The 24,298-nt window shown below is 35.4% G+C and overlaps 4 protein-coding genes across 5 annotated transcripts; 2 read left to right on the forward strand and 2 right to left on the reverse strand.

Annotated features, from left to right (window-relative positions):
• Positions 1-370: 370 nt before the first annotated feature.
• Positions 371-5,540, reverse strand: BARD1 (breast cancer associated RING 1). The gene is made up of 13 exons (XM_011081792.3): positions 5,279-5,540; positions 5,104-5,157; positions 4,964-5,022; positions 4,730-4,825; positions 4,410-4,639; positions 3,581-3,904; positions 3,353-3,453; positions 2,708-2,894; positions 2,506-2,615; positions 1,870-1,960; positions 1,547-1,712; positions 1,294-1,412; positions 371-934 (listed from the first exon to the last, which is right to left on the reverse strand). The coding sequence occupies exons 1-13, from the start codon at positions 5,365-5,367 to the stop codon at positions 593-595; spliced, it is 1,968 nt and encodes a 655-aa protein (XP_011080094.1). The 5' UTR covers positions 5,368-5,540; the 3' UTR covers positions 371-592.
• Positions 5,541-7,005: 1,465 nt separating this feature from the next.
• Positions 7,006-9,527, forward strand: LOC105163448 (multiple organellar RNA editing factor 2, chloroplastic). The gene is made up of 4 exons (XM_011081791.3): positions 7,006-7,563; positions 7,865-7,962; positions 8,079-8,144; positions 9,045-9,527. The coding sequence occupies exons 1-4, from the start codon at positions 7,139-7,141 to the stop codon at positions 9,185-9,187; spliced, it is 732 nt and encodes a 243-aa protein (XP_011080093.1). The 5' UTR covers positions 7,006-7,138; the 3' UTR covers positions 9,188-9,527.
• A 1,386-nt stretch (positions 9,528-10,913) lies between these two features.
• LOC105163446 (exocyst complex component EXO84B) lies at positions 10,914-14,516 on the reverse strand. Its single transcript, XM_011081789.3, has 7 exons — positions 14,258-14,516; positions 14,057-14,154; positions 12,935-13,982; positions 12,374-12,826; positions 11,986-12,168; positions 11,683-11,819; positions 10,914-11,593 (listed from the first exon to the last, which is right to left on the reverse strand). Exons 1-7 carry the CDS (start codon positions 14,411-14,413, stop codon positions 11,245-11,247), a joined length of 2,424 nt encoding a protein of 807 aa, XP_011080091.1. The 5' UTR covers positions 14,414-14,516; the 3' UTR covers positions 10,914-11,244.
• Positions 14,517-16,096: 1,580 nt separating this feature from the next.
• On the forward strand, positions 16,097-24,101 carry PSAT1 (phospholipid sterol acyl transferase 1). Of its 2 annotated transcripts, XM_011081787.3 has the most exons (17): positions 16,107-16,401; positions 17,001-17,136; positions 17,431-17,575; positions 18,052-18,221; positions 18,311-18,387; positions 18,903-19,116; positions 19,223-19,397; positions 19,867-19,966; positions 20,082-20,176; positions 20,743-20,794; positions 20,890-20,961; positions 21,349-21,517; positions 22,751-22,855; positions 22,941-23,025; positions 23,151-23,254; positions 23,490-23,540; positions 23,774-24,101. In XM_011081787.3, the coding sequence occupies exons 1-15, from the start codon at positions 16,171-16,173 to the stop codon at positions 23,230-23,232; spliced, it is 1,908 nt and encodes a 635-aa protein (XP_011080089.1). In that variant the 5' UTR covers positions 16,107-16,170; the 3' UTR covers positions 23,233-23,254; positions 23,490-23,540; positions 23,774-24,101. The 2 variants fall into 2 exon arrangements, with proteins under 2 accessions (XP_011080090.1, XP_011080089.1); XM_011081788.3 differs by lacking the exons at positions 23,151-23,254; positions 23,490-23,540; positions 23,774-24,101 and adding an exon at positions 21,931-22,003 and having other exon boundaries at positions 16,097-16,401; positions 22,941-22,984.
• Positions 24,102-24,298: the final 197 nt, after the last annotated feature.

The following is a 24,298-nucleotide window of genomic DNA, read 5'->3' on the forward strand; positions in this document are numbered from 1 at the left end:
ATAGTAATTGACAATATCTTGATTTTGCAGTTTGGTGGGTAATACATTTATTAGATTTGAATTTTTGGTTTGACCCTTGCAATAAGTTGTGAATGATAAAAGCATAATAATAGAGTAGTATCTCCATGAGATTGGCTCGCATGACTACATCTACATCATGATTATTATCTACATTATTACAAGATTTTTTAATTATTAGACAACTGAATAATTAATCAATATTAGTTATCAATAAATAGTAATTAAGTGACTGCTAGTATTTAGGTAAACAAGTAATTAATTCCCAGATTGTGTTTTCCCACATTACCTAAGACAATAAAATTGAGAGAAGCAAGCAACATTAAGGCATTTCAATTTAATGTCTAACACATCAATCCAAGTATATCAATATATTAAAAATAATAAATAATAAATTACAAATAACCCTCAATTCTACTAACTCAAGTCCAAGTTGAGAGAGCAACTTCTTTTTATTATTATTATTTTAGAAGTATACTACCTAAAATGAAGCACGAGACTTAAATCTAGTAATTAAAGGTCTGACTATTACTATCCATAAGTTAAATATATATGAGTAGCAGCATGATTAAGATTAGGGACAAGGCAACACCCTGCATGCAGCTATTGACTCCAAGATCCATGTGTGTGGAATGACCTGCGCATCCATGTCTTTTGCCACAAGCTCCGCCTCTGCTAATCTTTTCAAGACAAAAGAACTCGATTCTGTTGCTAGACATCCCTGAGGGTGATCGTGACTATAAACAACAAAAGTTGTAGAAACCATTTGTGGATTGGGTTCTTGTGCAACTGTCTGCTCCGTGCTCTCAATAATGGTTCCTCCACCAACTCTAACTAACTCTAAGAGATCATCCTTGTAAGATGGGACGAAGTCCCCATTGAAATAAAAGCTCAGACCATCGAAAAGCTTGGGAGCCTGTGCAACAAGGGATAAAGATGGAAGGTCAGACCAATGAAATGAGATTTTCATGAAAGTTACTGTGAATGGTTAACTTGCTATTTGTAGAGCATTGATTACAAAGCTGATCATCAGTTAATGGTTAACTTGCTATTTTACAGTACTGATTACAAAAGTGATTATGCTGCCACTGACTACACCGTACTACAAGTCGATTTTTGTTAGATATGCCAAACAATCGAAGTATATAGTCTCTTGATGCAATGCTATGAATATACATCACAAGGACCTTTCTGGTGTCCAGACATATATGTAAATATGAAACTATATTTCAAGTGTATAAACAATAAAAAGATGCCATCAATTAAGTTCCTTACATTATTTGACGCCCTTAATCTGCCATTTCTGGGACCATTACGGCAACCATGATTATCCAGATTAACTTCATAAGGTTCTTCATCCACAGGACCATTTGCTTCAACACAAGCTTTTATCCCTGAAAGGAGTGATACATTGCAAAGCATTAGGTAGATTGCAAACACAATGTAAGTTTCTGATCCCACCAAAGCAATTACTGAAGGTGGTATAAAGCTAGTTAAACCATGAAAACAGAGGGTATATAGAGCTTACAATCCATAGTGAGGATCCATCTTCCATTCAGAATTGCCATGAGAACCTTTAGAGTCCTGCTGCACGCACCAATTGAATCTGTGGCAGCAATCACATGGGTAACATTTGGATTCCAGAACTTGAACACAGTAGCACCACAGATTCCAGCAAACTCGACCATCAAACACTGAGTGCAAGAATTCAAGACTGGAAATTAATTGCTTGAATACAGCTTATTCAGAAAAATGTATCTAAAAAAAAAAGGAACATAAAATGAATTGGAAGTCCAAAAATTTCTTTTATATGCATAAAGATTTTAACTAATATTTCAAACAGAAACCAACCTTCTCTTCAGAAGACAGGGCAGATCCACACAAAACCCATTTTTGAGGTCCACTAGGGGAGGTCACCCAAAAGTTCAACCGTTCAGATGCTCTGCGTTCAAGACAACAATAATGGTTCATAAATGTGCACGTTGGTTACCGTTTCATACCAGTCTATTACACAATTTCATGTACCATCAAAAGAGTAATACTAATCCAAATACCCTATAATTGGCATCTACAAGAGCATCAATCTTCAGAAACATTACCAAAAAGTTTCAACAGGATTTTGCTAATATTTTCATGAGGCCAATAATATTGCATTCAGTACTGCAGTAAGATTTAGCAAGTACATATTTGAATAACATACAGAAAATTGGCAATGAAGATTTTCCATATAGCATTTTAACAGCACCATCTCTTAAATAAATATTTCAGGGGAAGACATCTTTTATTATATCACACTGCTAGAGTGGAACAATAAAAGATAATCAATTCCAGAAGTAAATCTAGTTAATGAAAAGTTAAGGAGCTCATTAGCAAGTGATTAAAAGTATTTTGTCAAGAGCAAGCTACTGTTCTAGTCAAGTAGATATCTTTTGTACCATCTGAGGAAAGAGAAATACAAAGCAAATGATAATCATAAAACCTCCATACATTTGACTGGACAGAGAACACTTTTCTCCACTGTGACGCTTCCTAGAGCTGGACTTTTCACTTGGAAATTTAATTGTTTTGTGAATAGGACATAGCATTAAAAAGTCATCCTGCAATCAAGTATATGATTAAAAGTTGGTTTAGATGACGGTTTGAAAGCAAGCACAAAAACAAATGATTATGAATGGTATAGGAATCTTACACAATCCCATCTGCACTCTGGGATTTCCAAAGCACAAGGCACATGATAACTCCTCCTGCAGGACTTGGCAAAGCAACCAAGTGCTGCTCCCTTTAACCCACAGCTGCTACACTTGAGCTTAGAAGATCTCACCAGTTCAGCTTCCAAATTCTTAATTGTTTCTCCAACAAAGTAAACTTGAGGACTCCTGCAATCAAGAATTTAACTTATATTAATTTACAATCACCTATTTGTAAAGCATTTTGGCACATTAATCTGCAGATAATGTTAAAATGTAGCAGCATCTGAAAGCATTTTGAGACATTAAGCATTGCAAATCTTTGAAATCTACGATCTTAAATAAGGAATAAAGTAAAAGGGCAGAGCCAACCAGAGTTCAGAAAGACCCTCAAAAACCAGTTAGACCTCCAAGGAGTATACTGGCATAATTAAGCAACAAGATACTTTTCAAAAATGCAAAACAAGTTTAATTTTGGTACAAGTGAGAATATTTAAGCACTTACAGAAATGAAATGATTACTTCAAACCAGAAATATCAGGACTTAAGTGCCAATTTCACATATTTATGTATTTTATCATAGAGGCAACAAAACCTACATAAGTATTTTTACTCAAATATATGGCTGATAAACACAAAACTCATACCATTCTATGCATTTACTGTGGACAGGAATGGCCTTGGAAAAATCAGGTTCACCTCTTGCTACCTCCTTTCCAGCTGCATAATGCAGCAGTAATCCAGTCCCCTACAAGACCAATGAATATATGGAAGAAACAATTATGCCTAGATCCAGAGACCAGTCTCTCAGAAAACAAAAATAACAAAACATATAACTTAAAAGATGAGGCATATATACTTAGGCAGAAAATTACTTCTGTTATCTTGGAAGAGTGGCAAAATGCACAAACACTTCCATTCGCATATAATTCTTCACAAGTTGCAAGGGAAGAAATGACAGAAGTGTCTTCCTTAAATTTGCATTCTGCACTGAAGTTGGAAACTGCAGCTTGATCAGAATGACAAATAGTTTGTTGCCTGTATCCATGGCTTCCCAAAGCTGCCTCAGGTGATCCATAATTCAGCTTCTTCTGTCTCTTAGGTTCTCTTGCATGAAATGTGTCATTAGAATCTACTCCACCAGTGGCAGCACCTAAATTATCGCCAAAAGATTTCTTGACTCTATGATTTTCTGTACTCTGCAGAGATGAGCTACAGAATATTAGAGAAAGAGATGTGCATTATAGAACCAAGTCAATTTGACAAATATTTGCAGGTGTAAAATTCAATATTGTAATGAATATCTAAACATCTGGAAGTTAAATTATATGGCCCAAAATGCCAACAAAAATGAAAAAGTCATCAACTGTTATATTGAACAGGCCAATTTCTAAAACATTTTCAAGATGAAATACCTGCAGATAAACTGGCTTTGAGATTGTATTGCAATCAAATAACATTTTAAATATTTTCACAAACAGGTTGAATGCAAGATTACTTAACTTTTTACTTCAACATAGAGTAGAAAACAAGTATCTTAACAACAGAGAATGAAGAACTCAACAAATAATGGAGTTGATCAATTATGAGTGGCTACTGAATCCAAGTCAGTCTAGACCTCAGCTTGACTAATAATCAACCACCACCAAGAAAAAAGTACTACTTCAGTAACATTCTCAATGAAAATGAAACCTTGAATCTTACCCCATGTCTGGAGTTCAGATCATTGGTATGATCTTCTATATTTTTGGCATCAGCAGATGAAGGAGAGCTGCCCGGCGACATTTCCAGAGCATGATTCACATCTAATTCTTCTGATACTGAGCACTTAGTTAAAGCATTACTGTAATCATTCTTCCCCCTCGTTGCTGTTTCACTGGGTTTCTTTCTCAATTGGTCAATGGAAGTTGAGATTGAGATCGGGGCACTAGAATCTAGGGTAACCATATACTTGTGTCAAAATAACTACATTCACAACAAATAATTTCCAAATCACATACACATATATAACATTTTTCTTTTACCAGAAGATAAAAGTGGCAAGATAGTCGAGTTGAAAGTAGCATCCAGACTTTTGTAAATGGTGACAATGTTGTCCAGAAAGGAAGCATATCTGATATCTGCAGCATACATCATTTTTTTTCCCAATCAATACTTTTACTTGAGAATCAAAAACCCTAAACAACTAGTTGGATGTCAACTTTGTAAGCAGAAACTACTGGAAATATTTCAAAACAAGTAATCTGATCAGCTTATACCTTGATCGGTGTAGTGTTGCTGGCATGCAGGACACTGGCACGATTTTGGTACGCAAAAACTGCAGAACGAACACACACATAAAATCCCAAAAAGGAAAAGCCAAACAACTGCAAGGGAAAAACCAAATACACACACTTACTTGCAGAAGATGTGGTTGCAAGGAAGCAGGACAGGTTTATTCAGCAAGTCCAAACTGAAAGAAACAACATTACCACATAGCTAAAAATTAAGATACACTTAATGCATTTCGCTTACATGAACAAACAACTGTTACACGCAGAGAGAGAGTCAAAAATGGTAAACCAATATAATACCAGATAGGACATTTGAGCTCGAGTCCAAGCTTCTGGAGATGAAAAACCCATGGATTCAGCAACCTCGTAGCGCTCTGGGCCTCCGACATTCCGATTTTCCCAAACTCTTTTTCCTCCCACAGATTATTCCCTAGGGTTCTGAAGCTCTAATGGTGGAGATTGGAGATATGAGACAGCTACTACATCTCATTTTATGTGCAGTTGATTTGGCGTGGTGTTGGATTTGGAGAAGGCGCCGGGATTTTGAAACTGGCGCGAGCTTTCGCGGGGTTTCCCCGAATTCCTTTTTACCTCCCGCCATCATTAAATCAAATTCATATACACTACAATTTTATGGGATTTAGAAACTCTATTTTAGTGAATCATATTCTTTCTTTAAAATACATTCATATTTTAGATAAATTACAATTACCTCTTATAAGATTTTGTATAATTATAAATACTCCTTGTTGTTTGAAAAATTATCAATACCCCCTAATTTTAACGGTCATCTAACAATTAACTCAATCTGTTAGGTTTCCATCAATTTTTATACTGAACTGATCAAAATGTCCTTATAAATTAAAAATAATATTTTTTATTATTTTTAAACTTTCATTCATTTCTTTGATTTTTTTTATAAATTTTTAATATTTAAAAACAAAAAAAATACAATAAGGGCAAAGTTGACAATTTCATACCTCCATCCGAAAATTAAATAATTTCATCAAACAACAAGAGAGTATTCATAATTATGTCAAACCTCATGGGAAGTTGTTTTAATTTATTGTAATATTCTTAAATCATCATTCAATATGTAATACATCAATATTTTTAAATCAATTAATAGATTCAAAATAAGCATAATACGAGATACTGTTATTAAAAATACACTAAATACTTACATTCAATAATTTGGACTCACGTCTTGATTATAAAATCTCAACCTCTCCGCCAAATGAATTATTGGTAATCAATATAAGTCTCAATCATCAACAAATTATCAATATTAAATATATATATATATATAACTAATAACTATTTTTAAAATTGATTAATACCCATTCATTGACGAAACTCGAGGTCACCAAACACTAGCTTAGCTAACAAAACTAATAAGTTTTTTCTCAAATAATATTAATACTCAAATATATATTAAATTAATACATATGTTTATTGTATAATATTTTTATTAAGATGAATATACTTTTTTAACCCCTTTTTTATTTTTGAACCAGTCAAAGTAATTATAAATATCCATTTACTTTATCATTTTATATTCGTATGATTGAATAAATTAATTTATTTTCAAGATATAAATACTAAATATTAGTAACAAATAACTGTTGGTGGTTAATGAGTATTTGGTAATTAAAAATAATATAAAGTATACTTGAATGGATACTGCTATTTTTCAAATTAAAATTTATGAGATTTCAAAAATAAAAAATTATTAGATAATATTTTGAGTTTAATTTCGAAAATAACAATAATAGTATATGATATTTTCCATTTGCATTTTCTATTTCAAATCAGGGGAAATTGCATTTTATTGATTTTTTTAGGGTAAAAAACATCACATACAATATGTGGTATTTTACCAATATTTTCTATTTACATTTAACAATTATATGTATATAAAGTTGGACATCAGTTTAAGTTTTCTCCAATTCCGCCAAGAGTCGTTCGACGCAATAGCGACTTGAATCCAACAAAACTGAAAAGTCCACAAGTTACTTGCAAGTGTGTTGGCACTGCACGCACTTGATATTTCAAGCAACCTCCAATCACACTCCCCATTGCACTCAACTTATCTAAACCCCTCGGAGCTCACTCCCAAAACCCTCATCCGTTTTCCCGATTCTCGGTTTACCCGTAAAAATGGCTGCCTCAATCGCCCGATCGATCCTAACCGTTCGATCAACCGGAGCCACCGCCTCCCTCCTCCTCCACAGAAGGTTTTTCTCTTCCACTGTCTCCAAACCTCCGTCGCTCCCTGGGCTCGCTCGACTCCGGATTTCTACAACTCGCTCTGTTACACCCGCATTGTCCCACACGATCCGCTTCAGTTCTCCTACCAGAATCAACCAGGTCCGATGCCGAGTCAACAGGTCGGGCTCCGCATACTCGCCGCTGAATTCCGGGTCGAACTTCAGTGACCGTCCGCCCACCGAGATGGCGCCTCTCTTCCCGGGATGCGATTATGAGCACTGGCTTATAGTGATGGATAAGCCTGGTGGTGAAGGGGCCACGAAACAGCAGATGATCGATTGTTATATTCAAACCCTAGCTAAAGTCGTCGGAAGGTTGATGTTATGATATTTCCTCTGCATTTGAAAAATTAGTTTATTAATATGCACAAATATGTTTTTATAAAGCCGAGACGCAATCCTTTCAGCAAAACTAGCATTGGAACAGTATATACGGGTGCTGAAATGAAAAGTGCGCAGGTCTATTGTTAACTGAAACGTGTTGGTATAAAGCATGGTGCTAGATAACAATGTTATTGGAAATGGCGAATACTGTGCTAATTTCTTGTTGCGCGATACATTTTCCCCCCTTGTGTATTTGCTATAGTTTTAATGTGTGAGCTTGTGTTTTTTATAGTGAGGAGGAGGCGAAGAAGAGGATATACAATGTGTCTTGTGAGAGGTACTTTGGGTTCGGGTGTGAGATTGATGAAGAGACTTCAAACAAGCTTGAAGGTTGGTTTTGGATAGTTTCATAACGAGGACTTGCTTCTTTCACTGCTAACTAAACATCTATGCCTGATTGGGTTCTGTTTGTTTTTTGTTTCATATTGACCCTTCGTTGTATGCAGGTCTGCCTGGTGTTCTGTTTGTTCTTCCAGATTCTTATGTTGATCCTGAGAACAAGGACTATGGAGGTAAATCTTCTTACGCAGTACAAATATCTAATCAGTTGAATTTCATTGTGGTTTGATGTGCTGTCTGTGGATTGTCATGGGCTTGCTCCTTATAGTTAAAACATATGCCCATATTCTGGAATCTTGATGTAACTAGGAATCTTAGACCTCTACTCAGTTGAGAATGTGAAGTTTAATATTCTTGCATTAACTTGAAGCAAAAATAAATGCATAAATAAACAGTAAATGTGGTGTTCCCCCATCAGATTGTTATTGTAAGGAATGCTTAAATAATGGGGGGATTATAAGTTATCTCACTCTAGCGCTAAAAACTCTTCAGCATGATTTCATTGACAAGCACTTTTCTGTATTGGTTTGAATTTTTTCAAGACAACTCTGTAGCAAGGCGACTCTGAGGCTGACCTTTGTTTATTAGAACATTCCTAAAATGGCATACAGCAGGCTCATAACTAATATAGAACAATAGATATTGTGGTGTCAAATTTAATATTTAGAATTATGAAAATGGATGTTTAATAGGATTATGCTTGGTTTCGTTGAAATCATCTTGGATTTATTGCCACAGTCAGAGGCTTTCTATTTCAGCAGATGTCTTTTGGACATGGTTTGTGGGTTTCAAGGTGTTTCATGATGGCTATTTGTCTTCTCTCTTGTCTATATGCATGTCAATTCTTCATTTTCTTTTCTGTGAATAATTGCATCAAATATTGATAGAAAAAGTTTGAAATGATTTTTTCAAGCATTTACTCCATATTTCTAAAGAAATTTAACAACTTTTTGTTCTTCATTTTATTGAATACTAATCAGTGTCAACTTGAAGTTGTTAGATGTGAAGCATTATATTACCAATATTGACTGTAGATTTCTGATCTATTCTTCACCTTTTTCATGGTTTGGCAGCTGAGTTGTTTGTAAATGGAGAAATAGTTCAGCGGTCACCAGAGAGACAAAGAAGAGTGGAGCCAGTGCCTCAGAGAGCTCAAGACAGACCAAGATACAATGACCGAACTCGTTATGTCAGGCGTCGTGACAATTCACGGTGAACAGTAATCGTTGCTCGGTGGGAGGTCTGATTGTATGATATTTGGATGAATGTGTAGGGTTTTTGACATGATTAGAGACTCTCTGGATGTAATGGACCGATAAACTATGTCTACCCCTTATATATCAGTACATTGATGAGTCAGATCAATACTCTTGGAACTCAAAGTCAATGGTATACCAGAAAATGTAGAGATAATTGGTCTATGCTATGATGAAATGATGTAGCTTTATCCACCTCTCCAAAAACTTGGAGATGAACTGGAATCTTGACCTTCAATAGCTCAACTATTTGGCGAAATGTCAGCATGTGATTTTTGATGCTAGGCATTTTATCCTTAATTTGACTATGCTTTGATGGTCCTTTCGGTGTGCAGAGTGGTATAATTGATATCATGGCTCACTTGCTAGTGATATTTAATGTGGAATATGGATTGTGTTTCCCCCTGTAAGAGTGTAGTTGTTCAGTAATCATACAACTCCAGTTGGTGGGTGGGTTCATACTGCACTTGTGGAAATATAAATGAACTCCATTATGATGGACTTTGGAGCTGATATATCTCTGGTTTTCCTCTGGCTATGTTTTTAGATTCAGGCCTACGTCTTCAGGAAGTTGTAATAGCCACTTTAAGTAGAATGACTTGCGTTATTTGACAGGCTGGTTTTTTTTACTTGTTTTATTAATGAGAATATTGGCCTGTGCTGGTTGTCAGCTGTGCAGCTGCAGGTTCTTTAGGCAACCAACCAAGTTTGACTACCTAAAACTCAGAACACTTGTCTGCAGAAATGTTGTAATTTATGGATAAAATTCATTTTAGTCCCCGATTTTTTATTATAATTTCAAAATAGTCCCCTTCTTTTAAACATGCTTTAAATTAGTCATTCCAACAAGTGACATTCCTGTATTACCCTTATGAAATTCTTTTTTTTTCTTTACATAAAATCGTTCACTTTTATTTTTAATTACAATTAGGTGCTTATATTTTTAAACTTAGAAAAATATAATTGTTTTAATTGAAATAATTTATTGTTGGCCAATCAGTCAAGTAATAACTTGATTAATGATATGTTATTATAATTATTATGAATTTAATGAGCTTATCGAATTTTTCAAATAAAGCAATATTTGAATTGATAAGTTGGAGGAAATGTTTGAATAAGAACATAGAGCAAAAATATTTAATTTTTTTTTCTAAAATTAGAAAATAAATAAGTAAATAATATGTCAGTTAATATTGAAGAATGGGGTATATAAAACTCTTTATTTATTCGTGCGTTCTTTTATTTAAAAAATTCAATAAATTCGAGACAATTATGTTGATATGTTATTAGTCAAATTATTATCTGTACTTTTATATAAGTGAAGATTACCATTTTGTTGTCTTCAATATTTTTTGCTTGCCATTTTTTTTATTTTTTAAATTGTTTTATTACTTTGTATCTTTCAATTCCTTCTCAACTTTTATTTCTCTTTTTCTTCTCTCCCTCTTTTTCCAACAATTTCTCATAACTTTCATCTACTTTTTTAATACTTTTATTTATTCAATTAACATTTCATATTTTTAAATATAACAAGTAGTTTCTAAAATTTAAAATTAAATATGCACAAACATATGAATAATCATGCAATAATAAACTATTTCAATTAAAATAATAAAATTATTTTCGAAGCTAATGTACGAGGGACCAAATTGCACTAAAAAAATAAAAAGTGAAGCACTAAAATGATTATCTATAGAAAATAAATTTTTTATAGGGGTAATGTAGGAAAATTACACGCTGAAAGGACTATTTCAAATTGAGTTGAAAAGATAGGAACTATTTTAAAGTTGAAGTTAAACGTCGGGGACTAAAATGAATTTTAGCCTGTAATTCATTCATTGTCAGTTTGCAAAACTGGTTTTTCTTGCTTCCCTTGATTTGATATTAGGAACAGAGTAGGACTCTAGTTTATTTCCTAATTACCAGAGCATATGCTTGACACTGGATAAATAGTGATGGGTGCATGTTGTCTGCGAGTATTTCTTCATGCTTGTCGGCGAGTAATTGATAAACACATTCACGCAGACAGCCCTTCTCCTGCTTCCAAATCATTATTGTCAGGTGATTTTTCTCCCTCGGTTCCAAACTCATTTTTGGCTGTTTCGACTTCCCCATACAGTTCCCTGTTGTATAAGGTAGTTGGCACTTGAAGATGAACTTCTTCTTGAGTTGGGGTTGGGGTGTCTTCTGTTCTTGAAACCTCTGTATTTACAATCACTGGGTTGATCCTATCATCCTTCAGGTGCGGTTCTTCTCTTGCAGTAGTTGCTTTCTGATTTTCAAGTGATTCTTTTGCTTGAAGTTCTTGCAACTTGTGAAGGGCTCGAGTTGCTGCGTTTGCAGGCCACTCGTCGTCATTCAGATCTCTGCAAAATATAAAGAGAACTAGGAGATGTGCTTGACAAGCACAAGTCGTAATGTGCTTGAGCAACTTTTATCACGCTACTTTACTTACCTTAGAGGCTTCTGTCCGAACGAAACGAAGGATGCTTCGATACGAGATATAATGTCCGTGGAGACATTTATTGCATTTTCTGATAAGTATCCACCACATCTTGCAATTTCCACCAGGAATTGAGTGTCCAGGACCAACTGTTTTTGGAATTAATAAACTACTTTACTACAGGGAATTTGAGGGAAATTATATACAAATTCTGGATAAGAGCCATATATCAGCTCTGCTTGCCAGAATTAGAACCTAGAAAATTATTAGAAAAAGTAAATCCAGGACAACGTAGATAAGGAGATTGCTTTTAACCTGCATGAACTCTGTCCAATGTTCAGCAAAATTCTGTTGATCAATTTTCCAGATCGTAGATTTACTTGACATCCATTCAAATGTGGCGTTCGTCACCTCCTTCAACAGATTCATTAACCAGTTCACATCAACCAAGTCGTCCTCTGCAAGCTTTTCTAGTTTCTTTAGCTCTAAATACAGTTCCTGATCATGGGAAATTTCCATACTTAGGTTGTGGAATATTAACACAAGATATGATGCACAACTCATTCTTTCAACTAATATGGAAAAAATAAAAAAGTCTGTTAAGTATCTTTTACTGTATCTTACTGAGGTTGTATGATTGAGTATGGCAACACTGGTATTAGTATTTCTTACATGAACCGAAATTGCAAGGGCTTGAGCATACCAGGTAGGGAACAGAAGGAATCAGATCAGAAATTCTAGAATCACCCTCCCAGCTTATGCAAATTTCTGGACCAGATTCATGATCAGCATCAGGGGAGAAAATATTGGATATGAATTGATCAAGGAAGCTTGCTTTAAGCCGACTATAAATGTCTTGAATGAACATCAGATAATTATCAATCTCAAAGTCCATCTGATGGATGCCACCAAAGATGTTTCTGATAATGCAGGAGGAGAATTGCATTAATGTTGACAGATTGGCTAGCATGAAAACTCCTTGAGTAGGGGATTCTGGTGAATTGATGCTCAACCCCTCTTTGTCTACAACGTCTGTTTCACCAGCAATGGTGTGTTCAAGATTAACAATATATGCTGTGAACAGGTCCGTTATTCCTTTCAGAACTGAACTCTCCATTTGAAGGGCAATCAGAGGTGAAACATCCTCTGCAACGGACTTTGAACACAGGAAAATGAAAATGATCAGCTCCCTGTAGTTTTAAGGGTTACTTCCATGAACGGCTTACAGTGACTTTAATCAGAAAGAATGAGGAGCTCAACAAACCTGGAGTAATGTTACAAATTTCCTGCCACTGTTAGTGAGAAAGAAACATTCTGGTTGTTGATCAACGATTGAGTAACTCCTCCCTGTCAGGATCCCTGATACATAGTATCTGCCAAGAACCCAAGTATCAGTTGACGTGAAAATAGTAATAACTTCACTCAAATGGTCTATATGGAGTCGCAAAACCTCTTCCATGCAAGGGCGAACATGCTCTACAAGAGATGGCTGCAAGAAGATCCTTTGAGTTTCTAGCAAAGAGCAATAAGATATTGCCGTCTGCACAGCATCAACAGCTGTTGATAGTCTTCCATTTATCTCAGATATGGATTCTATGTACTTCCTGAAGCATGCAGCAATGATTTTGATTTCTTCAGAGGCCCACTGAGTTAGTTCTGAAGGATAAGGATAAGTTTCTCCATGTAAGACCACAAAACTCCTTACAGCTTGAGAGATCATTGAGCACACAAATTTTGCTAATTCTTGAATATATAACACATCTGGAAACTCTTTCAAGGACTGCAGATTATATATGCCAGATGCAATACGCGAATGATAATACTGAAGCATCAGCTGGATTGCAAGATCACTTTCACCAAGTCGGCACAATCCAATCAGTGCTTTCTGCAACTCGGGAGCAGATATCCGAGGATGTTTAGCCGTTAACGTCAACTGATCAGCAAGCATAGCCCTTTTCTCGGATACAGCAGATCTATAAGACAGCAGCTGATCTGTGGGAACATTTTCTCCTGAAAGCAAATCTTGGACAAACTCACCCTCCATCTCCAGCACAGCTAGAGCATCGTCTAACCTGTGTTCTACCAGAAGAGTATCCAAGATATCTGAAACATTTTCTGTGTGAGTTTCCAATAAGCTTGGAGATGATGGTTGAACATTAAGATCTTCCTCAAGTATGGATTCTATAGTCTCCTCAGAAAAACCACCTATACAAATTCTGTCACTAACATCTTTCACAAGCCTCTTCTGTGAAGAAGCCTGGCCTTTCAATCCCAACAATTCACTTTCCAACCCCTCTATCTCTTTCAGGATTCTGCAAGCAAGAATAACCAAAACTGTAACCTAACTACTATGTAGACTAGAGGGAACCAAAATAGAGGAACTTACGCAACAAAGGCAGAGTAGTTTGAAAAGATGTTCTTCTGGAAATCCTCATCTGATTCTTGCTTGAGCTCAAGAAGTTCGGAACAGAGATACTGAACACCCTACGTACACAAACAAAATCCAGAGCCACAAAAGGCAAAATCTATCAAGAACGGAAAGCAGCAGGATTAGGAAGAATTCAAGAACCAGTGTAGAAAAACTGACCTTGGCAGTCATAGACTGGAACTCGGGCTCTTCATCTTCATTGCTCGAAAGGGAGAGAGAATCGGAGCTAATGTGACCTTCTGGTGATTCATCATCGCCCATTTCTTCATTGTGATCTCTGAACCGAAATCTTGAAGCTGTCGAGGTTGAGTCCATGGAGAACCAATGCTTTGATGAAGGGTTGGTGTTGAAGGTACAAGATGTGAGCTCAAGAGGGAATGCAGTGTTTGGTGAACTGCTTTGTTGTTTTCTGCCGCCATTGTTGTTGAGAGAAGCTTTGGTTTGGCCGTATAAGGATGAAGGAAAGACAAAAGAGAATTGCAGGCCAATGGAATCTCTCAAGGCTGTTGTTTGCCGGTTTTGTCTTTTCCGGGGGCTTATGACTGTAAGTTATCTCGTTGGTTATTATGACAAATTGCCTCATTTTTTTAAAATATAAAAATAAGATTTTACAGTACAACATTGCTGAACTGGTGTTTTCTCCGCCAAGGATACGTCATAATCTATATAATGCACATGATATTTACCCAAAAAAAAAACAAAATTATAAAAAAATCATTCATCTAATTCATAAAAAAATTCATAAAATCTTAATAAATAAATAAAACTAGAATACATAGTCCACAAGTTATTTTAGTCAATTTATCATAAAAAATAAATAAAAACATAAGAGAGACTAATGAATTGAATTAACTGTTAGATAATAGTTAAAATTGGGTAAGGAGTAATGGTTATTTTTTAAATAATATAAAATATTTGTAATTATTTCAAAGATCAATTGAGCATATTGTAACTTTCCTTGATTTAATTATTAAAATAAATTGATTTTGAATAAGTTTAATTTAGTTAAATATTAGTCAACTTAGAGCAGTTCAACGTTTTTATAAATATTTATTACCTTTCTCCTAATAAAATCGAGCTTCAATTGTTGAAATTGAGATTAAGACGAATATGGAATTAGAATAGCTTCGTTTAATCCAATGAGAAAACAATAATTATATCACCCTTTTATGAGATTTGCTGTAATTATACGTAAATTTTATATAATTATGCAAGCAACCTTCTTATAATATTACAAATAAGTAAGTTACTCCCTTATGAAAAAATAAATAGCGATTTACCTCCCTATATTTTTTTTAAAATACAACAATTTACCCCTCTATGATTTTTAAAATGAAGCAATTTACCTCCCTATATAAGGAGGTAAATTGCTTCATTTTAATAAATACAGGGGGGGTAAATTGCTATATTTTTTTCATAAGAGGGTAATGTATTCATTTTCAATATTACAGGGGGATAAATTGCTATTCACCCTTTATTTATATTTAACAAATAGATCCATCTGTTGGAAAAAAATATTGAATTTGCTAAAATATTAATCTAGCTTATGAAGATGTATAAGGATAATTTAATGAAAAATATTTTTATTAACTTTTAGTAGGTCATAATAAGCTAATCGATGATAAATATATATTTTCAAGCTACATTTTTGCTAATATCATTAAATTCGATGAATTTTAACTAACAAAGAAACTTATTTATCAGATACAAACAATGATAAAGGTACTAAATATAATTTATTAAATTATAAAGAATTTACGTGTATGTATACTAAATTTTAAAGGAGGACAATATAATAAAAAAAAAAAAAAGAAAACAAAAGAAGGAAGTGGGTGTTTGTGGTAATAACAGAAACTGCAGTGGAAGCAAGTGATTTTCCTCAGAGTGTGGAGGCCGCTGGCGGAGATCCACCTGATCAGGCCACGTCACAAGCCAAACAACGTTTTTTCAAAAACAGGGGTAGTGCAGTAATTTAACAAACACCAATACCAATTTAAGCTGCAAATCCCAACTGAACAGTGGAAGTAAGTCTTTCCGCCATACAGGTCTTCAGACGCAGCCTCGTCCACCCAATGAGAGGAGGCCACGTAATGATCCTCGCTGCTTCGTTTCTCCTTCTCCTGACACCGGCAGCTCATGGCGGCGGAGGAGGCGGCGGTTTCACCCAAGGACAAGATAGACTCTCTGGAATTATAATCCCAGGCTTCGCGTCCACTCAACTAAGAGCGTGGTCAATTTTAGACTGTCCTTACTCTCCTCTCGATTTCAATCCCCTCGATTTAGTCTGGCTCGACACGACCAAAGTGTGTAGCCATTTCCGTATTTTTTTTACATTTTTGTACTGATTGCAATTCGAGTTTTTGGTTGCGGCATTTTTTTTGGTCAAGTTTGACATGTTTTTTCTCTTAGTTTAAGTTTTCTGCTGCATGATAAGAGAAGCTACGAAGGAATAATTGACCGTAGAAAATTGAATTCAACCTCTTTCACCGTAAATGGATGTGTCTGTGTGTTGTTGCGGTTGAAGCTAATCTGACTATTTTTTAGTGCATTAGCTAACAATTCTTCAATTTATTTGCAGATGATTTGAAATGAAGATTGAAAGTTTTGTAACTAAAACCTGTCTGAGAAATATATTTTTATAAGATTAAACAGCTTGATTGTCAATTGTAGCAGTTATTAGACTCGTAGGTTGAGTCATGAAGCGAATGTTCCAAGATAGATAATTTGATATTAAACTCATATCAACTTCTGGAAGTCACTCGTACTAAAATGATATCATCTATTTATTACCAGTCCTTGTTTAGTGAAAGATTTGTCGTATATGTATGTTCTGGTTCTTATTTGACTTGCATTTGATCCTTTCTTCTTAAACTGGTTGATGTACTGATTGTGCATTTTTCAGCTTCTATCTGCCGTAAATTGCTGGTTGAAGTGTATGTTGCTAGATCCTTACAACCAAACAGATCATCCTGATTGCAAATCACGGCCTGATAGTGGTCTTTCTGCTATTACAGAGCTTGATCCAGGCTACATAACAGGTATGCTTTTAGAGAACTTTTTAAGTGGAATTTTGACTTCTACTTGGAGACACAGTTACGAAGTAATTATGAGAAATTTTTCAATGAAAACCATTGTCCCTATACCTATTTTTTTGGTGTCTTCAATTGCAAAGTTATAAGCCTACGCTGATGTTTCACATTGGAGCTACTAATATACTAAGATGCATATTATGTATCTTTTTTCTCCCTGTACTTTTCTAAATGTCCATGTAATAGTAATTTCAACTGATGCATGGAACTGTTGGCAGCATAACAGTCATTTGATTTCTGCAGGTCCTCTTTCCTCAGTGTGGAAAGAATGGGTTAAGTGGTGCATTGAGTTTGGTATTGAGGCTAATGCTATAATTGCGGTTCCATATGACTGGAGGCTGCCACCATCCAAGCTTGAGGAGCGGGATCTTTATTTTCACAAACTGAAGTATTCACCTTCGACTTTTACTATGTACTTGTTTAAGTATACTTCTTAGTAGCACATGATCTTATTTTTGCAATTTTTCATTACAAATTCTGCAAACAGTCATTTGAAAACCAGCCCTTAGAAAAAAAATAAAGATAATAAAGAGAAAACTTGAAAGGCACCATGAGATATATTTTCAGATGGCAAAATTATCATAAATATACTTGAATTGCTGCCCTTCTGTCCACTAGTGTTCAAGTGATTGCATAATAAAAAAGATATAGGGGACACATGGACCATGTAAATTTTAATGTATTTATGGTTGCCTCTCATCCTCCCGCACCTTCCCCCCTCTTTCTCTCTTAAGATGTGTATCAGCCTTTATCTTATTCTTCTTCCCAACTTTGCCATGTGTTTGATGGTTAGAAGGGATTCGGCTTATCTTTGTCAATATAAACTATGAAATTGTAAACATAGGACATTCCTTGATTTTGCAGGCTTACTTTTGAAACAGCTCTTAAGCTTCGTGGTGGCCCGTCAATAGTTTTTGCTCACTCATTGGGCAACAATGTATTCAGATACTTCTTGGAGTGGTTGAAATTAGAAATTGCCCCAAAACTGTATATGAAATGGCTGGATGAACACATTCATGCCTACTTTGCTGTTGGTATGCCTATGACTTTTTGTGACTAATAGATCAGCATTTAGAACTATATGGCATGCTCTTACTTGGAGTTTTCTTTCGGCTGGCTTCAGGAGCTCCTCTTCTTGGAGCAACTGAGACTGTTAAAGCAACATTATCAGGATTTACATTTGGTCTTCCTGTTTCCGAGGTATTGTATTGTCTCCTCAATTGAAATTACTTCATGTGCAGATACCTTTGTTTGATGCAGACATACTCGATGTATTTTTATCAGCTGTAAATATAACCCACAAACCTAGTATTTTTTTCGCTTCCTTATTTATTGCTGTTGTATGTTCCCAACAGCTGTTACAGGATTTAGGGAATGAATGTGGCATTACAAGTTTAATGAATTTAACTATCTGTTTAATTTTGAATTTCAACAATCTCAAAAAAGATCAGTTGTTTCTTAACAAAGTTAAACTTCTGCATAAATCTCCTGATCTTAATGTATTCTTGGTGCAGTGTGTCTGACAAGTGCTTTTTTATTTTTTGCCCCCCTGGATTCCATAGGAGTTTTACGATGTAGACTATTGTTCTCTGTAGGCTAGGTCGGAAGTCTTGAAACCAGGAGGGGTAGGGGGTGGAGGAGCATGACTTTGACCCGTTTTACTTTTTTGTACCTGCACTAACTCCGGTTTATTAAAATATTTGGCAAGTCATCAGGGGACAGCTCGGTTGATGTTCAACTCATTCGGCTCTTCAGTATGGATGATGCCATTCTCAAAACATTGTAGAACAGACAACGGATACTTAAAGCATTTCTCTGTGAGGAGCAAAAAGGGACATGCTGCTCAACTTTGCGATGATCATGAGTTTCAAGCTAACTACTCTGGATGGCCAACAAACATAGTCAATATTGAAATTCCTTCAACTCGAGGCATAAAAGCAGTCTTGCATGCATTATTAGTTTCAATGGTTAAGTTTATGCTGCTTTGAAATGTATGCTGGAGTATGCTAACATGCTTCATTTACTGCCTTGGCAGGAGATGAGGCTTATCCTTCAATCATAGGAACAGCACAGGTCAATATGTCTGACATGGAATATGGATTTCCAACTCAGTTATCCTTTTCTGCTCGTGAAGTTTCTGATGGAACCTTTGTCAGAGCTATAGCTGATTATGATCCTGACAGTCAGAGACTTTTGTATCAATTGGAAGAGTAAGTTGTCTCTTTGCCGCTAATGTTGTGCATCTCAATCTTATTAATGCAGAATAGTTGTTTAATCATTAAGAAATTTTTATCCTCCTGGTCTGTGGACATACAACATGCATCATTAAGTCATGGACATACAGATCAAGAACATTTGAATACATCTATCATCATACTATGTTTATGCTCTCATGGTACAATGCTTATTTTGGGAATTCCTTCCCCTTGAGCACTTTAGAGTTCCAACTTATTAAATCGTAATTTGGTTAGATTTTTTATCTTATTAACCCAAATATAGATTTAATCATTTCTTCATCAAGTGAGTGAGATGTTTGGTAAAGACAATAAAATGACTCTTTCACTAAACACTCACAAAAAAATTACATCATTTCATTATTGACTATGAAAAAAGTATAGACAGGCCAATAATGGGGGCTTATTGCATACTATTCTATAGCTAATCCTTATTGTATTTCAGGTCATATCACAGAGATCCAGTTCTAAATCCTTTAACACCATGGGATAGGCCTCCTCTAAAGAATATCTTTTGCATTTATGGAGTAGATTTAAAAACTGAGGTATTTTGTCTCTTCCTGGCGTTTTTGTGCAAATTCCTGCAGTTTGTATGGCTTCAAATTATATGCCAAAAATTTTCATTCTGGTGATATCTTGTTTTATTATGCGACAAAACAGGTTGGTTACTATTTTGCACCAAGTGGAAAGCCTTATCCTGATAACTGGATAATAACTGATGTAATATACGAGCTAGAAGGATCTTTATATTCGAGGTGACTGTTATGCATACCAGAGCAACATGCTGTCGATAATATCTTTCACTTCAGTCGGCATTTAAATCCTATTTGTGTTTTAAAATGTTAAAAATGACCGAATCAGTCGATGTATTGCTGTAATATTATCAACCTTTCACAATATTGACAAATAGGAGGATGAAGGATTTCGGCATATAATATGTACTGGAGGAAGTGTCTGGAATGTCATCATTATATAAAAAATCGTTTGTGTCAAAAAACAGACTGAATTGGCATGAGAAAGACAAGGATTAGGAATGCCGTTAGTTAACATTTGGCTATATTTCTTCATGAAGTGAATGTAATTTTATACATTCCATCAATTTGCTTTGCAGGAGCCCCCTTATTTAATAAGTTTGAAATGAGGATGAGATAATATAGGCACAACTCTACCATTATCAGACAGAAACATAAAGTTTGAGAAATTGCCATCTATGCTGCTTGAATTATTTGTCTAATTCACTCATATTGACTTGCATCGGCTGGTAGTTTTTACAGAGACTGATAACTTTAGTTTTTCATTTGATTGTGTATTGTTGATTTAGGTCGGGGAATCTGGTTGAAGGAAACCCTGGTGCTACAAGTGGGGATGAGACGGTATGATGAGCATGGCGTTGAGAGATGTTTTCTTCTATATAGCAGCCTAAGAGTGTTTTAACATTTATTACACTGTGTGCTGCTTCACTTTATAGGTACCGTATCATTCCCTCTCTTGGTGCAAGAACTGGCTGGGATCAAAAGTGAACATTACAAGGGCTCCTCAGGTGTTAATAAGTGAAACTATACTCTAGATTACATCTATCTAATTCTCTTTATTTCTTTATATTTTATCTTGGCTGATTAAAATTATCCAATTAGGACATTAGTTGCTTCACGGCTAAACTTTCTCCAGTTAGCTTCAAACTGTTCTCCCACCAAAATTTTGATTTTTCCTTTTTAAACAGAAGAACAAAGATATCTTCTGGAGGATTTTTCTCTTATTTCTTCTTTTTTTACAATTTAAAGATTAAGAGAATCTTTTCCTTTTAAATTTTAACTGATTCTCTGGTTTCTCTCTGCTGGTTAAGCCAGCTGATAAAGTCGAAATCCTCAAGAAAATTGTGATGTATTTGGTTCCTCAATGATAAGAGTAATCTATTGACAAATTGCAGTCAGAACATGATGGTTCAGATGTCCAAGTGCAGTTAAATGTTGAACATCAGCCTGAAATGGATGTAATTCCCAACATGACAAGATCTCCTAGAGTGAAGTACATAACCTATTATGAAGACTCTGAAAGTCTGCCAGGAAAGAGAACAGCAGTTTGGGAGCTTGATAAAGGTAATACAATCATCTGACTAATCATAACTCTGTTAAGACTTAAGACTGATATGTACTATAGCCCTTCTCTGGATTATAATAGCTTAGATCATGTAAGAATTTGTTGAATGTTGATACACAAACTCTTATCTGACTGTGAGATGCCATCACCAAATAATGTGAATGCTAATAGTGTAATTTTTCTCTTGTGGTATCTTCTCGTCATTGTGGAGTTAATTGCATAAATATTAGCGTTTGATAAATAAACTATTCTCGTTGAGTGTTTATGCGGATAGAGGTGATTGTCTTTGTAGGTTAAGCTTGGATTAATTTATGATACATCTTCAGAAGCAAATGATTTGTTTAATGTGGTGAACTCAAAATAGTGAAGGAACAGATAATAATCCTTTTTCTTTTTTGGATATCTTTCATAGTGTGGCTGGTCAACTGTGGAATGAGAATGACCCTTCAGTTTAACAGTGAAAAATTGCCTTTTCCTTTTCATTGGTATGATTCTTTTTTCTTTTTTTGTGTTTTGTGAATATCACAAATTATCATCCCTGAATATGTTCTCAGTTTATCACGACAAATAATTTACGGTACAAGGGGCCGCGATGCTTTGACAAGCCATCAAGATGCCTCATCTAAAGGATGAGAGCTCACTAGAAGGAAAAGTTCCTAAATTTATTTAACAGTTTGTAGATCCTTGCTGGAATGGGAAACGAGAACTGTGGTCTAATATGAAGATTTATGTCTTTCTCCAATGACCGCCTGTGTTTTATAATCTTTAGTGGATATAAGATTATCTAATCTTCTACATGGAACCTGTGTTTTATAATCTTTAGTGGATATAAGATTATCTAGTCTTCTACACAGAACTGTAATGGCAATCTGGACCTGGGAACTCCCAAGATAACCTAAATGGACTTTTTAATAAGACTAGAGCACAACTGAAGTGCAATGTAGATTTTTCTCCACATATTTTTAACATTACATCAGGGTCACACTGCTTATTTGTTTGATCTTAGAACCATGACAAAATTTAAGCACCACAAAATCGTCAAGATCTATATTTCATTTGTTTGACATTTATCTTATGATACTATTTGTTTCTTGGTTCCGATTTTTCATGCTGCTTTCAAGTGGGATTTTGGATGGAAATGCTCCTCATTTTGAATTTAACTAAAACTATACCCATCTATGTCGATAATTTCTTATACTTTCTTTCAGTTGATCAAATTATCTAATTTGCAGCCAACCATAGGAATATTGTTAGATCTTCAGTGTTAATGCGGGAGCTGTGGCTTGAGATGTGGCATGATATTCACCCTGACAAGAAGTCAAAATTTGTCACAAAAGGTTGAAATCATTTCTTTTGTTACTTCCACCTTCATCAATATTGCCATCTTAGTTTATTTTTTCGCCTGTTGTTTTTCATAAATAGCTACTCGCGGACCTCTGAGGGATGAGGACTGCTATTGGGATTATGGAAAAGCTCGATGTGCATGGCCAGAGCATTGTGAATACAGGTCTAATTCTTTTCCTCTCAGAAATCATTTTCTCCTGACACAGAGTAAGGGGAAGATGAAAAATTCCAATCAGAATATATGTTCCTGTGCTCACTGCTGATTGCGTTATGAACATGATTGTGTAGGTACCTTTTCGGAGACGTTCATCTAGGGCAGAGCTGCAGGCTAAAGAATTCTTCAGCTGATCTATTGTTGCATTATGTGTGAAGTACAAGATATGTGTTCCAAGGTGCGTTTCATCTAAATTTCTGCAAAACTGAAGCAGATTGTAACGGAATGGAACAATGGAACAATTGACCGATACCAATTATGAGTAGGAGTGGACTCATCGAACTTATTCACCAATAATGTTGAAAGCATTAAGCTGGCAGTTTGAATAAGTTTATTAGCAAATTCTTTAGCTGATCATTTGATCAACTTCCACAGTTGATATTATCCTTATGCATTTATTGCCTTTATTTCAGGTGTGCCACGTGAATATGTAATTGGACATACACTCTTACCAGATTCTGGAGGTTAGCTCTCTATACACCTTGCACTCCAGTAAGAATGGCCTTTCATGGTCTATTATGCTCGTCCACTTTGCATACATGTCTCGTGGTTAAAAGCAACTACCTCAGAAAGAGGACACGCGCATCCCCAGACAAATCATTTTTACTGTTTCTTCAATAGCTCTTAAACATTCAACATAAACCAGGGCTGTACTATTTGATAAATACTAAGGCACAACTATCATACTGCGGTGCAGAAGTGTCTTCACACATCAAACTTCAAGCTATGACGAGGACCTCCCTGTTGAAAAACATAAGGAGCACTCGCACAGAATTTTGCCACATGTTCACAGTTGAACACGAAAACTTGAATCAAGATCGCTTAATCAAATACACGGTAGGGTCCTTGAAATTGACCAGGCAACCAATTTTGTAGCGTCCAATGTACCATTCATGTTTCAGAATGCTGTTATCGTATTAGTACGTCGATTATTTGACTGTTAAATAGCATGGAACAGAAAATGTTGCCGTTCTTGATACTTTCATGTGGTTACACTGAAATCCAAGTTTTACATTCCTACTGCACCCAGCGTCACCACGTGTTTGGACTGTACATTCTGAACCAAGTTCAGCCTAACATGTGGGCTCCAAGTTAATGGAACTGGCCGGGTTAAGCCCAACGCAGCTGGTTAGCCGTCTGAGTACCTTGTATGTCTGTAGTTGGCCTGCCAAAATGTTGCTAAAGCCCAAACCTGTGTGCACTCTTCTGTGTTCTATACGTT

Source organism: Sesamum indicum, linkage group LG6 (assembly GCF_026168435.1).
Source record: "Sesamum indicum cultivar Baizhima isolate 11 linkage group LG6, ASM2616843v1, whole genome shotgun sequence".
NCBI lineage: Eukaryota > Viridiplantae > Streptophyta > Magnoliopsida > Lamiales > Pedaliaceae > Sesamum > Sesamum indicum.

Coding starts and splice junctions, on each gene's coding strand:
- LOC105163446 (XM_011081789.3), bottom strand. CDS start 14,413: ATGGACTCAACCTCGACAGCTTCAAGATTTCGGTTCAGAGATCACAAT. Junction 14,155..14,257: donor TCCAGTCTATGACTGCCAAG/GTCAGTTTTTCT, acceptor TTGTGTACGTAG/GGTGTTCAGTATCTCTGTTC. Junction 11,594..11,682: donor TTCGGACAGAAGCCTCTAAG/GTAAGTAAAGTA, acceptor TATATTTTGCAG/AGATCTGAATGACGACGAGT.
- BARD1 (XM_011081792.3), bottom strand. CDS start 5,367: ATGTCGGAGGCCCAGAGCGCTACGAGGTTGCTGAATCCATGGGTTTTT. Junction 5,023..5,103: donor TGCAACCACATCTTCTGCAA/GTAAGTGTGTGT, acceptor TTCGTTCTGCAG/TTTTTGCGTACCAAAATCGT. Junction 935..1,293: donor GATTAAGGGCGTCAAATAAT/GTAAGGAACTTA, acceptor CTTGTTGCACAG/GCTCCCAAGCTTTTCGATGG.
- LOC105163448 (XM_011081791.3), top strand. CDS start 7,139: ATGGCTGCCTCAATCGCCCGATCGATCCTAACCGTTCGATCAACCGGA. Junction 7,564..7,864: donor CTAGCTAAAGTCGTCGGAAG/GTTGATGTTATG, acceptor TGTTTTTTATAG/TGAGGAGGAGGCGAAGAAGA. Junction 8,145..9,044: donor TGAGAACAAGGACTATGGAG/GTAAATCTTCTT, acceptor ATGGTTTGGCAG/CTGAGTTGTTTGTAAATGGA.
- PSAT1 (XM_011081787.3), top strand. CDS start 16,171: ATGAGAGGAGGCCACGTAATGATCCTCGCTGCTTCGTTTCTCCTTCTC. Junction 19,117..19,222: donor TGAAATTCCTTCAACTCGAG/GCATAAAAGCAG, acceptor CTGCCTTGGCAG/GAGATGAGGCTTATCCTTCA. Junction 21,518..22,750: donor AGTTTGGGAGCTTGATAAAG/GTAATACAATCA, acceptor TCTAATTTGCAG/CCAACCATAGGAATATTGTT.